The sequence below is a fragment of the Dichomitus squalens genome, assembly GCF_000275845.1.
Source record: "Dichomitus squalens LYAD-421 SS1 unplaced genomic scaffold DICSQscaffold_19, whole genome shotgun sequence".
NCBI lineage: Eukaryota > Fungi > Basidiomycota > Agaricomycetes > Polyporales > Polyporaceae > Dichomitus > Dichomitus squalens.
This window is the reverse complement of record NW_006766901.1, coordinates 112,372-128,734: the sequence shown is the minus strand read 5'-3', so window position 1 is coordinate 128,734 and position 16,363 is coordinate 112,372. Positions and strand designations below refer to the sequence as shown.

The 16,363-nt window shown below is 54.0% G+C and overlaps 3 protein-coding genes across 3 annotated transcripts; 1 reads left to right on the top strand and 2 right to left on the bottom strand.

Moving 5' to 3' along the window:
* Nucleotides 1-5,416: 5,416 nt before the first annotated feature.
* DICSQDRAFT_62629 (uncharacterized protein) lies at nucleotides 5,417-6,082 on the bottom strand (the record flags this gene model as incomplete). Its single annotated transcript, XM_007366597.1, has 1 exon — nucleotides 5,417-6,082. One exon carries the CDS (start codon nucleotides 6,080-6,082, stop codon nucleotides 5,417-5,419), a length of 666 nt encoding a protein of 221 aa, XP_007366659.1.
* Nucleotides 6,083-10,897: 4,815 nt separating this feature from the next.
* On the top strand, nucleotides 10,898-13,348 carry DICSQDRAFT_107243 (cytochrome P450; the record flags this gene model as incomplete). The annotated part of the gene is made up of 14 exons (XM_007366596.1): nucleotides 10,898-11,062; nucleotides 11,119-11,216; nucleotides 11,277-11,368; nucleotides 11,423-11,466; nucleotides 11,524-11,621; nucleotides 11,680-11,858; nucleotides 11,944-12,194; nucleotides 12,251-12,317; nucleotides 12,373-12,570; nucleotides 12,628-12,657; nucleotides 12,709-12,942; nucleotides 12,997-13,029; nucleotides 13,098-13,126; nucleotides 13,188-13,348. The coding sequence occupies exons 1-14, from the start codon at nucleotides 10,930-10,932 to the stop codon at nucleotides 13,346-13,348; spliced, it is 1,647 nt and encodes a 548-aa protein (XP_007366658.1). The 5' UTR covers nucleotides 10,898-10,929.
* Nucleotides 13,349-13,922: 574 nt separating this feature from the next.
* On the bottom strand, nucleotides 13,923-15,755 carry DICSQDRAFT_181240 (uncharacterized protein; the record flags this gene model as incomplete). The annotated part of the gene is made up of 1 exon (XM_007366595.1): nucleotides 13,923-15,755. The coding sequence occupies one exon, from the start codon at nucleotides 15,753-15,755 to the stop codon at nucleotides 13,923-13,925; it is 1,833 nt and encodes a 610-aa protein (XP_007366657.1).
* Between the last annotated feature and the right edge of the window lie 608 nt (nucleotides 15,756-16,363).

Below are 16,363 nucleotides of genomic sequence, written 5' to 3'. Positions count from 1 at the left end.
TCTTGTGACGGCTCTGATAGGCAGCTGTGTAAACCAGCGCCTGTTCAACACTCCCCCTCGCTAAGTATCCAAATGGTTACGCAAGCGTAGCAGGCGCTTTAAGCAGCTCTGGACTTTGGGAAGCGGAGACCAAGTTGTGAGCGAAATTTCAAGAACTTCACTACACCAAGGTTCTTGGTAAAGATGTCCGCAGGATTGCCGCTTCCGTCTATATAGAAGACATCAATGATTCCTTTATCATGCACCTCACGGATATAGTGATATTTGATGTCAATGTGCTTTGACCTTAACTCCGTCACAGGACTCGACACAATAAAGATCGATCCTTGATTGTCTCCAGATAGAGGTATGTAATTGACATGGTAGTCAAGTTCAGCAAGTAGATTGCGAACCCAGACCACTTCGCGACTGCAATTGCTCATTGCCATGTACTCAGCTTCTGTAGAAGAAAGAGCAACGGTCTTCTGTGCTCGTGATTGCCACGAGAAGATCCCGTTTGCTAGTTTCAAGAAGAAACCGGTCTGTGACCGACGAGAGTTGGGATCAGAGGTCCAATCTGAATCAGTACCGGCGACAAGGTCTGACTGTGAAGCACCGTCATAGACTAGGGAGTGATCCTTTATCCCGACTAGATATCGGCAGAAGTAGAGTGCACGATTCAGGTGTTCTTCAGATGAGTTTGATGCAAACTGTGCTATTTTGGTCACGGCAAATGCCAGATCTGGTCTGGTACCAAGCATCAAGTAGAGCAAGGATCCAATAACTGTTTGAAACTGTGAACAAAGTTCTGGTGTTGCTTGTCCTTTGTTGGGTGCAGGTATGTAACCTACAGGAAGTGGTGTTGGAGCTGGTTGTGCATTTGACATGTTGCAGTGTTCCAGTACTTTCTCCAGATAGGTGCATTAACCTAAATGGATGTTGTGGCCTTTGCGCACGACTCACACATGCAGAAATTCCTTCGCATCGCCGAGATCGCGGCATTCCCGCTTGCGCATGAAGCGAGCTTTAAGCTGAGCTACGAGCTTTTTGTCTTTCTTGCAAAAGAGTGTGTCGCGGCGACTAGGCATGTAGACTCGGGTCAACGTTTGGCGACAACCCCATAGGCGAGCGGCGAGGAGCTAAAAGGAGGAAAAGGGAGAGAAGAGGGATAAACGTGTCAAGAAACTCGACGAGGGCAGAGCAGAGGTCGGCACAAAGGCACAAGACCTACAAAAGCTAGTCTTTATGCAGACAGTGACAGACTAGTCCCAATGACCAAGTTATACATTAGCAATCAACGAGAGATACAACACTATAGTCACTTACCTAGTCCCAATGACCAAGAGGTCGAGATGGGGACTAGGAAGCGCCTAAGGGGGTCCTTATATACTGGAGGGGCTGCTTAGCAACCAAGGACAAGGCGCGAGAGCGAGGCAGTGAGGATGACAAAGGGAGAACAAAGGGCGAGAAAGAAAAGGCAAGGACATGGCAATCACGGGAACGTAGCATGCGGCTATGGGAACGTATCTACAGTGTCCAAACTGGGATGGGCTAGAGAAGGAAATGGTCCAGAAATGGAAGGTGGGCGTCAAAGGGGAGGGAATGGGCGGTAAAAAGGGGTGCCTGTCCAACGTCTGTGACATTACTCCCCTCCTAAGGTCCGTCGGTCTCCGATGGACCCTAGGCCGAGGCGTCGTCCGGAAGCCCATTCGAGGTCGGAGGGTGCAGCAGTGGTGAAGTTGACGAGGGGTTGCCAGGGAAGAGATTGAAAGATGACAGCTGCAATTCGACGTGGGGCAGTGGGGTTCCGCTCGTGGAATTCGTCGATGAGCTCTTGGCAATGAGTGAGGTCCTCTGCCGGCTCCCAGCTGTTCTGGCCTTCGTCATAGCCCTTCCACTTGACCAGGTATTGGAACTGATTGCGGTAGGTGCGGCTGTCCTCAATCTTTTCGACCTCGTACTCGAGTTCCCCTTCGACTTCGACTGGTTCCGGTGAGGGTGGAAGTATGCCGTTGATGTTGTTACCTGTTCAGGGTGTGAGGTGATCAACGTGGATGATGGTGTGTCGGTTCTGCATGGAGGGGGGAAGTTAAAGTCGATACGTGAGTTTGCCCGTGCATTCCAAAACTTCATATGGCCCAAGTCATCGGGGTCCAAGCTTGCGGCTGGCCTGATGGATGGTGATGTCTCGCGAGTCCATCCAGACGCGGTCTCCAGGTTTAAACTCGTGGGGTTTCGGCTTGTCTCGCTCGAACGACTCCTTCATGGCGGCCTTCTCCATCCGAAGGGCTGCCTCCGCATCCTTTCGCACCTCACGCCAGAGTTCCAAGCGCTTGTCCAGCGCTGGGAACTTGGTGGGGGCGCTGATGGGTACCGTGAAGTTGGGCTGGTAGCCGTAGATGATCTCAAAGGGGGAGACTTGGAGTCCGGAGTGGACGTGGTTGTTGAGCACAAACTCCGCGGTCGGTAGGTGAGCCACCCAGTCGTCCTGTCGTAGGTTAGAGAAGAGCCGTAAGTGCTTCTCTACCTCCTGGTTTGCCCGTTCTGTCTGCCCGTTGGACTGGGGGTGATAGGTGGTTGTAAGCGCGTGCTGGATCCCAAACTTCTCGTACAGGGCCTTCATGAAGTGCGCCGCAAACTGAGGTCCTCGATCCGACACCACCTTCTCCGGTACTCCATGGAGACGGAAGATCTCGCGGTAGTGGATATCGGCGACTCCCTCTGCAGTGATGTCGGTCGTGGTGGGTAGTACGTGGACCTGTTTGCTGTAGTGGTCGCTGTAGACGATGATCACGTCGTATCCTTGCACGGGGGGAAGTCCAGTGATGAGGTCTACTCCCATTGTCTGCCAGAGACCTTCGGGTACGTCGTGGGGCTGGAGCGTGCCTCGAGGATGACGAGGGGCTTTTCGGCGCTGGCAAGTGTCGCAACCTTCGACGTACTTGCGCACAAACACGTCTCGCTGTGGCCACCAGTAGAGGCGACTGACCAGCTCTATTGTCCCGTTCCGTCCCGGATGTCCTGCAGTGATCACATCATGGCACAGGAAGGTGACCCGTTTACGAAGGTCTTTACCAGGGGGAATGTAGAGCTTCCCATGCCGATAGATGAGGTCATCGCGCACTTCCCACTCTAGGAGTCCGTTTGCCAGCTTTCGAGGGCCCTTCTCCTTGAGGATGCGGAGAGCCTCGACTACTTCAGGGTCGAGTACCTGTGCGTCTCAAATCTCCTGCTCCAGGGTGCTTGTATCCGTGAGGGTGGCTGACAGGGAGACGAACCGTTCCGGTCCCAGCACGATCTGATCTCGGTTGTCCTCCGCATCCGTAGTCTGGTGGATCAGGAGGCAAGAGAGGGGATCGGCTTGGGTGTTCGTCTTGCCAGGCTTGTGCATGAGGCGGAAGTCAAAGCGGCTGAGGTATAGAGACCACCGGGCCTGTCGACGGGTGAGGTTCCGTGCGGTGCGCCAGCACCCCAGATTACGATGATCTATGATGATCTCAAAGGGTTCAGGGAGCCCCTCCAGATAATGTCGCCAGTCCTCGAGAGCACGGATGATTGCTAGCATCTCTCGGACGTAGATCTCGTAGTTCCGTTCCGCTTCAGCCATCGACTCCGATCGGTAGGCCACCGGATGCTAGAGGTTGTCACTCAGCTTCTGGAGCAGCACCCCTCCGGTCGCAAAGCCCAAAGCATCCACTCCAACCCGCGTGGGCTGAGCCGGATCCTAGGAGACCAGTAGGCTGAGCCGGATCCCAGGAGACCAGCACGGGTTCACTCGTAAACACGTCCTTGAGAGCTTGGAAGGCGAGTCGCTGCACGGTTCCCCAGGTCCAGGGAACGTCCTTCTTGGTCAGGTCGTTGAGCGGTCGCACAAGCTTGGAGAAGTCTCGAATGAATCGACGGTAGAAGTTGGCGAACCCTAGGAAGCCACGCAAGTCGCGCAGGTTCTTGGGGGCTGGCCACTTAGTGACGGCCTTGACCTTGACTGGGTTCATGGCCACTTCGCCTTCACAGATAATTAGGCTGAGGTATTCTACCTCCGTCTTCTCAAACTCGCACTTCTCCGGTCGCAGGTAGAGATCGTGTTCCTAGAGTCGTTTCAGCACCTCGTGGGTTACGGCACGGTGCTCTTCGAGGGTGGTGCTAAAGATGAGGATGTCATCGAGGTAGACGGCGACCTTTCCTGCGGCGATCAGGTCGGCGAAGATTGAGTTCATCAGGGCTTAGAACGTGGCGGGGGAGTCGGTGAGTCCAGACAGCATGACCCGAGGTTCAAATAGACCTCGATCGTGAACAGTAAACGCGGCTTTCTGCTCGTCACCCTCCTTGATGCGGACATTGTGGTAGCCCCAACGGACGTCGAACTTGGTGAAGTACTTGGCCTGGCGAAGGCGACTGATGATGTCCGACGCGAGGGGAAGAGGGTAGCGATTCTTCACCGTGATCTCATTGAGCTTGCGATAATCCTGGACTAGACGGAGCTTGCCATCCTTCTTCTTCACGAAGAAGACCGGGGACGCCATTGGGGACTTGGAGGGAACGATGTAGCCTTTCCGAAGGTTTTCCTCGAGGAACCGATCAACTTCCTCCTGCTCGTTGGGCGACATTGGGTAGGCCTTGGAGCGCAGGGTTTCGGGGGTGTCTGCTTTGAGGTCGATGGCATGGTCGTATGGCTTGTGCTCTGGAAGACGCTCCGATTCGGTTTCAGAGAAAACCTTCGAGTACTGTCGGTACTCCTCCGGGACGATCTCCTCGAACGTGCATTTGGGCTTGTCCTGATTGGCCTTCTGTGCGAGTTCTGTGGAGTAGGTGTACCCGGCGGCGCACCACAACTCCTCGGTCGTGTCCTCCAGGACCTTAGCCTTCCACCACTTCCTTTGCTGTACCCGGTTGGCGGCGATCCGCTCAATACCGGGTTTCCATTCCGCCTCAACCTCTGTTTCCTCCGCATCAACCTCCATGGTGCCCTCCTGCCAGTCAATATCCGGGTTGACCCTGCAAAGCCAAGGTAAGCCTAATACGACGTCTTCGGGGCCCAGATCTGTAACTAAGAACTCGAGCCATTCCATGTAGTCGCCCATAAGTACTTGTAATCTAACGTAATGGGATATGCTGCCTGCGCTGTTCTTGGAGCCATCGATGTTGTAGAGGGGAATGTCTCTAGCTAGCCTATGTAAATAAACGTTGTTCTTTTTCACGAAATGGTGGCTGATGAAAAGGGCCGTTGCCCCACTGTCTATCATAGCTGCGGAACGTACACTACGGTTCCTGCCTCGGAGTATCGCACTGACGCAGAAATGCGAGCTGGATGGGTTTAATTCGGGGATGATACACGAACTAACACTATCGTACAGGCAGGGGTCAGGGATCTGGGGAGGTGAAGAGTCTGTAGTCGTACTGGAGGGCGCCGCTGTGGCAGCTTTTGCATGCGCCCACTCTAAAAAGACTTCTGCAGAGAGGCGAGCTGATCAGCGAGGGCCTTCTGCTGCTCCATGAGCTGCGCGATGAGAGCGTTGGTCGCTCCAGCATCTGCGGACGTCGACGTCGACGCTGCGACCTGAGGCTCCTCGGGTCCCTCCTCTGTTGCAGCGAGCTTCTGCGAGCGGGGCTTCTTCAGGAACTTGTCCATGCACACCGTCTCACGGTGCCCCACACGGCGACGGTAGCCGCAGATGTCCCAATCATGGCCGCCGTCCTTCTTGATGTGCGCCGTAGACCCGCAACTGTAGCACTTGCCACGCATGAGGCGGTTGAACTCCTCGCGTGTACGGGTTGCGTCGATGTCCATTGCGTTCGGGTCTTGGGCAGGCGGCGTGAAGGGGGTGGTGTGCAGCGGTACAGCCGGCTTGGTCGCTGTGGTGGTGGCGGTGGTGCGTCCACGCTGGCGTTCTCGTTCGGCACGGTGTTGGTGGACGCGGACGTCGATGTCGGAGGAGACGGCGATGAGGTCCTCCAGAGAAGCAATGGGCCTTGCTGTGTGTACCAACTCGTCCTTGATGGAGTCCGCCAGGTGTTCGTAGAAGCGGTCTCGGAGGTCGGCCTTGGAGTAGCCTGTGCGGGTGGAGAGCTCGTTGAACCGTGCGGCGTACTCCGGAACAGTCATGGTGCCTTGCCACAGTGTACGGAGGCATTCCTTCGCATCGACCGCCTCGTCAACTGTCTCGAAACGGGCCTTGAACTGGGTGCGGAACTCCGTCCACGAGCCTTTGAACGGGGTGGTGCCCTACGTCATCTCCTCCATCGCTGGGGTGGCCCAGAGAGCTGCACTGTCCTGCATGAAGGAGAGGACCGCCCGAATCCATTGGTCATCGCGCGCACTGATCGCGTTGCCCATAGCATCGACGTAATTGAGCGTCGAACCTTGGGACATGGCCCAGAGGGTGAACGCTGCCAGGAAACGTCATGCCTCACCCCCTTGTTCGCCTTTGAAGGGGGAGGGCTTCTGGACCGCTTTCAGACTGTTGGCCCCGGTGGTCGAGGCAGTGAGCTGGGCCATAGACTGGGTGAGGAGGGTCATCGACTGGACGAGCATCGCCGTGGGGTCCGGGGGTTGGGTTGCCGTCTGGGTGCCCGGTTGGGCCTGTTGGGGGTTGTTGGCGGGGCCTATCGTCTGCGGTTGTCCACCTTGTTGTCCTATGATGGGTGGAGCGGACGGTGGGCGAGTTGGGGGGAGGATAGGGGATGGGGGAAGCGCGATGAGTAGTGCTACTTCGAGCTCGTCAGTCGGAGTACCGGGGATGGGGGATCGAGTCATAGGTGACTCAGCAACGGGGGAGTCCGGGACTGGAACGAACTCGTTCGCAAAGGCGTTCCAGTTAATCTGAGTAGGACGGTGATGACGGTTCGGGCAGGGGTTTTGCTCGCACGGTTCCCAGTACCAGAGTCCGTCGTCTGGGTCCTTTCGTCGGTGGCAGTACTCTTGGTCGTCGGTGTCCCACGCGTGAAGTCTGCCGGTGCAGTCCAGGGTGGGGAAGACAACGTAGTAGCGGTGGGGATGCCCTTGTTCAGAGCGTCAGCACCGGGGGAGAGATCTCGACCTAATGTCACGGCCACTAGGCACGTAGACTCGGGTCGACGTTCGGCGACAATCCTGTAGGCGAGCGGCAAGGAGCTGAAAGGGAAAAGAGAGAGAGGGAGAGGGATAAACGCAACAAGAAACTCGACGGGGCAGAGCGGAGGTCGGCACGAGGGCACAAGACCTACAAAAGCTAGTCTTCACGCAGACAGCGACAGACTAGTCCCAATGACCAAGTTATACATTAGCAATCGAAGAGAGATACAACGCTATGGTCACTCACCTAGTCCCAATGACCAAGAGGTTGAGATGGGGACTAGGGAGCGCCTAAGGGGGTCCTTATATACTGGAGGGGCTGCTTAGCAACCAAGGACAAGGCGCGAGAGCGAGGCAGTGAAGATGACAAAGGGAGAACAAAGGGCGAGAAGGAAAAGGTAAAGGCATGGCGATCACGGGAACGTAGCATGCGGGTGTGGGAACATATCTACAGTGTCCAAACTAGGATGGGCTCAGAAAGGAAATGGTCCGAAAATGGAAGGTGGGTGTCAAGGGGAGGGGAATGGGCGGCAAAAAGGGGCGTCTGTCCAACGTCCGTGACAGTTCCCACAGCCGCATGCTACGTTCCCGTGATTGCCATGCCCTTGCCTTTTCTTTCTCGCCCTTTGTTCTCTCTTTGTTATCCTCACTGCCTCGTTCTCGCGCCTTGTCCTTGGTTGCTAAGCAGCCCCTCCAGTATATAAGGACCCCTTTAGGCGCTCCCTAGTCCCCATCTCGACCTCTTGGTCATTGGGACTAGGTAAGTGACTATAGTGTTGTATCTCTCGTTGATTGCTAATGTATAACTTGGTCATTGGGACTAGTCTGTCGCTGTCTGCATGAAGACTAGCTTTTGTAGGTCTTGTGCCTTCGTGCCGACCTCCGCTCTGCCCTCGTCGAGTTTCTTGACACGTTTATCCCTCTTCTCTCCCTTTCCCTCCTTTCAGCTCCTCGCCGCTTGCCTACCGGGTTGTCGCCAAACGTCAACCCGAGTCTACGCGCCTAGTCGCCACGACAATCGGATCCATGTTGGAAGGGAGCTTGGCCATGAGCATCATGCCCTTGACGTGGTCGGCAACGACGAACTTGTTCGTCTTGAGACATTGGAAGTACGCCTTGAACTTGTCCAGGTTGGGGACAGGGTTCGAGTCGGCCAGAACGGAGAGAGCAAAGGCAGCCCGGAAGTCTTGGTAGACAGCCGGCATGCCAGGCTTGCCGTAGGTGGTCTCGAGGTAGTCCCAGATCCCCTTGGCAGTCGTCTGAGATGACACAGTGCTGTTAACGCTGGGGGCAAGGCGAAGGCTGATGTTGCCTTGGGCCTTGAGATCGGCATTGAGCCAGGCCTTTACCTCATTGGCGTCGGTAGGCTGGGTGTTGATGATCGAACCCCACCGGCCTTGCGCCTTGAGGTATGACCTCATCGGCTGCGCCCACTTGAGGTAGTTGCGGCCGTCGAAGGCGGTGGGGACAGCACTGTAGAGAGCACCAGACATGATGTCGAGAGGTATGCTTCTAGAAGGGAGACTTGTCAGCCACACGCCTTCAAAGAACACAGTCGAGGCAGAGAGAGATCATGCCGACATAGGTTACCTCTCTGCGGCACTGTAGGCAGCGACGAAGCGCGCCACAACAGTCCACAGCGCATGCATGGCAGGCAGTGTATGATCGCGCCAGATCCAAGCAGTGTTTGCGCATTGATAACAATGGCAAAGATCCAGGTAAGCTGCGAGCTTACAGATCGCAGCACGCAATGAGCAGTGCAAAATCTGTAGTGCTGAGCAGGGCTCATAACCTGTTGAACCCAAGGGGCAAAGGCCTCTCCCATGAGTGGCAATGACAGCGGATAGCCTGCAACTCACCTAGAAGGGTTGTTGGTTGTAAGAGGCTTGTTAGAGCGATAAGAGGAGATGTTCGAGTGAACTGAACTGTAGATTGGGGGTACAGAGGTCCCCTATATATACTACTATACATCTGTGGCTACGTAGTACTATACAGTACCTTCCCAGGATGCACAGTCGCACAGAGAAGCAGTGCATACACAGTGAAGCTGTGTGTGTACCACATGAGTAGTACAGCCTCGGTTATTGCAGTAACCGGCTGTGCCGTTCCATCTGTTGTGACGGCTGTGTTAGGCAAGCTGTGTAAACCAGCACCTGTTCAACATCGCCAACTCAAGCATTGTTATAATAGATACAATGGTCCTGAGCACCCAGTGCCCGAAACAGAAGTTCGCACCATAAACGCCCGGGAACAAACATGGGCAAATAGCTTGCCGCGCGGATGCAACCTGCAGTGTTTTTTGCAAATCACTGTAAGCAACGACAACCGATTTGAGCATACTGCCAAGTCACATGACAACTAAGTGCGCTTAATCGGGTACAAAAGTGGAGGCGTTTAAGTGAACTGCACCATAGTATGTAGCTATTGTAGTATACTCCATGCATGTTGTACCATTCTGTACCTTGTTTAGATTATGTCATATCCTCGCAATATCATCTTCTCAATCATGTGCGAAAATCGAGCGAAATCGCCATAGTGTGTGATTATATAACACACCTTATTTGTGCAATCCAGCAAACTTCTGACCCATTCAAGCATGCTTGAAGAGGGTCTCGAAAATCAAAGGTTTTTGAGGCAAGTGATTGTGTCAATTGGCTTCGAATGGCCTGATTGGCTTTGGATATAATATGCTATCCCTATTGGATAGCAGTGGAATCAGAGAGAACTTAGCATGCTTGTAACAATCGGATGGTCAACTTGGACGACATATTCTTCAACGGCTTTGGACGTGCTGCAAGCCAATCAAAATGCAGTTTTGCTGATGGACATCTTTGCTGATCTACACCGCAGCGTCACGGTCAACGCGCACGCTTGAGCGGCGCTTGCCGCCACGTGGCCGGTTGTCATGCACATGCCCGAGCGGCCGCAATCTCAAGTCCAGCTTCCTTCAGGTCCCTTCGAATCTGCTCCCGACAACCGGTGTGGGTCTCTATAAAAGTTGAAGAGAAGGATGGATCGGAAGGAAGAAGAAGCATAGATAAGATCAATTTCCGAAACTGAGACTCCATATGACGCATCATAGGTGACTGGGAATATGGCTCGAGTGCGCATGCGAACGATGGATGTCTGTGGTAAGTCCCACCGCACCCACTCTTCGTTGTCATCTGTGAAATATAGGTACCACGAACTGGTCAACACAGGAAATGAATCTGCTTATAAGTGTCTGTGCGTGCGTTCTCTGTAAGTGGCAATCTACTGACTTGTCATCGCGAGTATTTACTCTAGAAACCTGGCCGGTATATGCCATCAGATCTCTGCAGGGTTTGATGTCTTCACCAAACGTCAGCCGACGAGGTTTGGGCCTGGTACGAGAGGCTGCTCCATTCGACGATGCCCAGAAGCTCACATGTGCTATCCGACCACTCCACGGATGCGCCGGATGATGAGCTTGAGCCAATGAATGGGCACGTAACAGTATGCGAAGAAGTCACATCGCCTTGTGATCTGTACGCTCTGCGCCTCTGTAGGGGCTCGGCGAGGTTGTGGGAGCTTGAAAGTCCATTTATGGCAGTGTGTTGACGTATAGGTACGAGAACGACTGCCATTCCCCTGTGGATTCGGGTCTTCGCGTGTGCTGTCTGACGTTCGTCCGAACCGAACAAATCCGACGGGGCTTTCTCAAGCCGCGCTTCTTCGCCGCAGCAAAATGTTGCCGTTTGTTTGGGCACTGTAAGTTACTATAACTTGCTTCGGGTCTATACACGATGAGCCTTTCATCCTATCCGGCTCTGACATCTGGGTTGAACGTAGCATTAGAGAGTCAAAACGTCTTCTATATCTAGTCTCTTCATCGCTCCGCTACTTACTCGCACGCCCCTGCCTACGTTCACGCTCTCATCATGGGCTCCGAAGCGTTGCAGGTCGCAGTGATTTGCACCATCTCCTGGGTGTTGTGGAAGTATTTTCGCCAGTACTTCGTGAAGTCGCCACTCGACAATATCCCAGGCCCTTCCTCGGGATCATGGCTCTACGGTTAGTTTTACATCTTCGTATGTGGGAACATTCCGATGCTTAGCCTGACCTGACAGGAAACCTAAGGCAGATCCTCCACAAGGACGGGTGGGATTTCATACAGCATCTTACTGACCGCTACCCGGGCATTGCGAAGCTCCACGGACCATTTGGGGTGTGTTTTGACCGATCGTTGCTGGTTCCCCGTTGAGTTCTGATCATAGCGCTGGTTTAGCATCGGATGCTCTATGTCTTCGATCCTACCGCCTTACATCATATCATTGTCAAGGATCAACAAATCTACGAGGAGGCAGCTTGGTTCATCAAGTGAGTCTCCCGTCCCTGCGGGCCTAGCTGATCCTCTCTAAATCATCACGGAAGGTTCAACCGTCTACGCTTCGGGCCGGGACTTCTAGCGACCTTAGGTTGGCATCTTCAGTGCGGGCGTAGAGTCATCGGTTGTACTGATGTTGGTCACGTAGGCGACGCCCATCGGAAGCAACGCAAAATGCTCAACCCTGTGTTCTCTCCGAACCACATGCGGCGCATTATTCCGATATTCGACAAAGTCGGTCGCAAGGTTGGTCCTATCGAACCCGACAAGATCTGAGCCTGCTGACTGGGTTTGGTGTTGACAGTTGCAGAGAGCAGTTGAGGGTCAAATCCGCGGACACAACGGACCAGTTGAGGTCGACATGCTTGTCTGGATGAGCCGCACTGCGCTCGAGTTGATAGGTCAGGCGGGTCTCGGCTACTCATTCGATCCTCTCGTGTCCGACACCCCCGATGAATTTGCAACAGCTATCAAGATGTTTGGGTAAGCTCCTCTGATTCCACCGCCTCACACAAGGCTCCGTTTGTAATATTGCAGCCGCTCATGATTCGGGCGCCCACCTATACAGACCCGCAATTGTTAAAATGAATCACCTTCGCCGGATCCTCCCGTATCTTCCAGAGATAGGGCCCCCTACCTTCCGCGCGAAGCTCGTTGATATGTTCCCGCATGATGGGGTTCAAGAGACGAAACGGTTTATTGATACCATGTATCGGCGGTCTCTCGAAATCTACAGAGGGAAGCTGCAAGCGCTGAGGCAGGGCGATGAAGCGGTCGCGAAGCAGGTTGGAGAGGGACATGACATTATGAGTATCCTGAGTTCGTATCACCCTTTGTTTTGCATCTCGTGAACTGAGCTTAATCTATGTTTGCAGTAAGGGCAAACACTGCGGCTGCAGATGAGGACAAGCTTCCCGAAGAGGAGGTCATTGCACAAATCTCGTGGGTAACACTCCATCCTCTTGGTGTTCGCATGACTTGCTGACCCACCATTTAGTACTTTCATCTTCGCCGGAATGGACACGACATCCAACGCGCTCTCCATCACGCTCGAGCGTCTCGCGGACCATCTCGATGTCCAGCAGAAGTTACGTGATGAGATCCTGGGCACATTCGACGACCAGGACAACTTCGACTACGACAAGCTCGTCTCTCTGCCATATCTCGATGCAGTCTGCAGAGAGACTCTCCGACTGTGAGTCATGGCCATATAATTCAGCCGTCTCGATCCCACTCAGACACAAGTTTATAGTTATGCCCCGGTCACGCAGGTCTTTCGCGAGTATGAGGACACTCCTCCACTTTCTCCGGTTTAACTCCTGACTACTCTTAGGACGCGGCAGGATATCGTGTTACCCCTGTCGGAGCCGTTCCAAGATATAGACGGCAAGATGATACAGGAGATTCCGGTTCCAAAGGATACGACGATCGCCGTTGGGATTCTCTCTGCGAATCGTAACAAGGCGATCTGGGGCGAGGACGCGATGGAGTGGAAGCCGGAGCGTTGGCTCTCGCCCCTTCCGGACGCTGTCACACAGGCGAAGATCCCGGGTGTGTATGCTAACCTGTACGTATATCCCTGTGCGTTTCTCGAATGTCATTCACTCCATTCCCATGACAGGATGACATTCATTGGTGGATCGCGCGCATGCATGTAAGTGGTCTTCTGGATCGCATGCTTTATCGTGCTTGCTTTTCGAGATGATGACATTCGTCCTGCAGCGGCTTCAAGTTCTCGCAGCTCGAAATGAGTGCGTTGTCTGATCCTTGGTACTCTCTGAGGCAAGAACTAACACAACGCTCGTTCAATAGAGATTGTTTTGTGTCTTCTCTTGGCAAAGTTTACATTCGCACCGTCTGGCAAGAAGATCAAGTGGAATGTAGCGAACGTTAGATTCCCGACTGTTGGAGACAACCCAAAGCCATCGATGCCCATAAACGTTGGCTTATATCGGAGGGAAGCGAGTGAGTGATCTCTATGTTGTAGCACTGCGATGGGATCGCGGTGTTGCGTTGGCTCAAGCACCTTGACGTGCGCGACGGTGGTCCGCCATGTATGAGTATAGAGGGTTAGCAGATGGCTCAGAGGCAGAAGTGTGTTGGCACAAAAGGTTGTCGTGATGAACGAGAGACAAAGCGAGAAATCATGATCCATGATAGGGCAGATCATCGAGAGGCATCGCCGTGGTGTGCAACGCCGAGAGTATCCAAGAACGCTAGAGGCAGACAAGCAAGACGGCAAAATGCCATAGTTAAAATAAGTGTCAAAACGAAGAAGGCGTATGCGGGCCTGGCCGAAGCACGCCAAGTGAGGTATATTGTGCGCCCGAAGGACCCACTTATTGGCTGCCCTTAGGCCTCGGGAGCTTGAAACTATGGTTTACAGTGGGTTGAAGGGTGGTGACCGTTCCAGCATGGGCCACCGCATCGACTGCGTTCCGCCCTCAAAACATGCTGGGCAACATCCCTGGCATTGTTGTAAGCAGATCATTTTCCTTCATGAAGCAGAGCCATATGTACAGCTAGAACCTCGATTACTACTTGATGCTACTTCTCCAGCAGATAGCCTCTATAAACAACTGGCCCACCGACAAGGCTTCGAAGCCGAGCAAGACAAGCAGAGCTAGTGTCATCACGACGACTCGCAGGGATGAGTTCCCATCCATCCCTCACACTATAGTCATCTCGCCACAGCCCCCACCTCCTTGTCTCGAATTCCCAGAATTCAAGGGCATGCAGCTTGGGTGCCCCTCTCGATGCACGCTGCTCCAGCATGGACTGCATCGCTGAACACCTCCGTCGGATGCGTTCTTCAACGTCCCACAAACGGTACATGGCCGTGTCGCATCCTCTAGGGAGGTTCGTCGGCCGATCTCGATGATCGTCCGGGGCAGTGATCTTCCAACCGAGAGATATGCTCGTCAAAGCGGCACAAGGTAAGTGCGTAGAGCTGGGAGAGGCCGTACATCCAACAAGCGCCGGAAGGACGAGATTGGGGCCGTCTGATCCACATACGGAAAGGTCGATCAGATGAGGAAAGGCTTGTAAGGCAGCAACCCAGTCATCAACGCCGTTTCTTCTGGCGTTCCATGGCCCATTATCCCATGCATCGGACACCTCCAGATGGGTAACGTGCACGGCCTGGAAGTAGTCCGGCAAGCCAAGATCGACCAGTGGTCCCGTATAATTGAAGTCTAGATCCCAGAGCTGTCGAGAGTTATTTGTGAAGCACTTCGATCTACACGACTTGTTCCCATTCACGCGTAGATAGACGTGATCGAACGGGTGTCTTTGAAAGAGATGACGAGGTAAGAAGTCGGGGAGGTTCGTTGTCTCAATTGCACCGATAACGATTAGCGCAGTGGGAGGAACAGACAAAGCGTTGAGCGCCCCAATGACGGCGTCGCCCGGTTCGTCATCGATCTCGAGCTTCTTCAGTGAGGGGAGGTGCACAACACCAGCTTGATCCGGGGTGGGCCATTCCTGTGGAGTCGTGCCTTCGCTGAGATGTAAGGTCTCAAGATGGGGACAGACGCGCAGCGCCTGCAGCAGATCCCGGGCTTCCAGCGACAGGTGAAGTGGAACGAAGAAGCCGTGCAAGGAGACATCTCGTAACGACTTGACCGCGAAATGAGGGAACAATACCCCTGGGGTGACCTGCGCCTGACGTAGGTGAGGTAGACTGTGAGCAGGCAAGCGGGGTAAGGTTGTCAGTTCGAGATGCTCTAATTTCTCGTCTTCGTCTTCGATAACGATTCTCAGTGTCTCTAATGCTGGAATGCTCCTCTCTAACAGACGAGGAAGGTCTGGTAGTAGCTTGCTTGTCCCGAAGAGTGACAAAGAACTGATTCGCCATGCATGGACAGACAACTCGACGGGAAGAACAGAGACGGGGATGGCGACGTTTGTGGAATGTTGGTCGACGTCCAAATGAATGAGGCATGGGGAGGACCTCTCGAGGAGAACAGCCACATCTTCGAAGGGTAGTGTCACCTCCGAGATGTCCTTAGCTCTGACCATCACGGTCTTCGCGTAGTTGAAAGACAGGTTTGAGACCGCTGTCGCCCAGAACTGAGGCGCGGACAGGTATATGGAGTGCCATCTCCGGCATACAGACGTAAGACGGACACTTCGTCGGTCTTGCCACGTCTGTCCGAGGATTCTAATCAGCAGCTCGGTGGGAAGCGTGTTGATCGGTGCGGCAGCGTTATGGATAGAGAGCATAGCGTAGGAGAGGAGACGGTACTCCTTCGACTTTCTCAGCGTCAAGGCTCGGATATCGTCGCGGCTGAGCCCAGCGAGAACAGCACGGTCTGCTGCAGGCACCGACGACGCGAACTCGGGGAAGGGCAGCGTAGAGTCAGAGTGGCGGCTAATCATCTGTCGCGTTGCTGGGACGCCTACGTTGTCAGATCGGCACTCATATGAGCAACCCCATCTGCCAGTGACTAGCAAATGTATAATCTGACCTTGAGTCTCGAGTAATCGGTGGTGGAAGAGATTGGACCGAGTCGCAAGTTTGCTGCCATTCCAAGCGGGCTAGTGTGTGCGCCTAACACACGTGACCCAATGCACCCCTGTCTTGGCACTGGTCTTGATCGGCACTTCCACTTGCTTGCACAAGTAACCATTGATATCCACCCAGAGTCAGGCTTCGCTGTGGGAGAATAGAACAGACTCCCGACTCTTTCAGTCCGTCTACGATCTTGGCAGATCACAGCGATGGATGTGGCATCCGAGTTTCACCACGTTCCGGCACGACCGAAAGTTTTGCGACAGTGCCATATCTGATGTTCCTCACCGACTCAAGGCATGAGAACGATGGTCTCAAAGGTGGATGTCGGAGGTGACAATGTTTGTGCAACAATCATGGTTCGTTCGCATATCTTCTATGAGCGTCGACATACTAGTTTTATATGAAGGTTAATCCTGCAGAACTCAAGTCGGTATACCCGCGTTCCAGATGTGTGGTGAGTCGTTCTCACTGA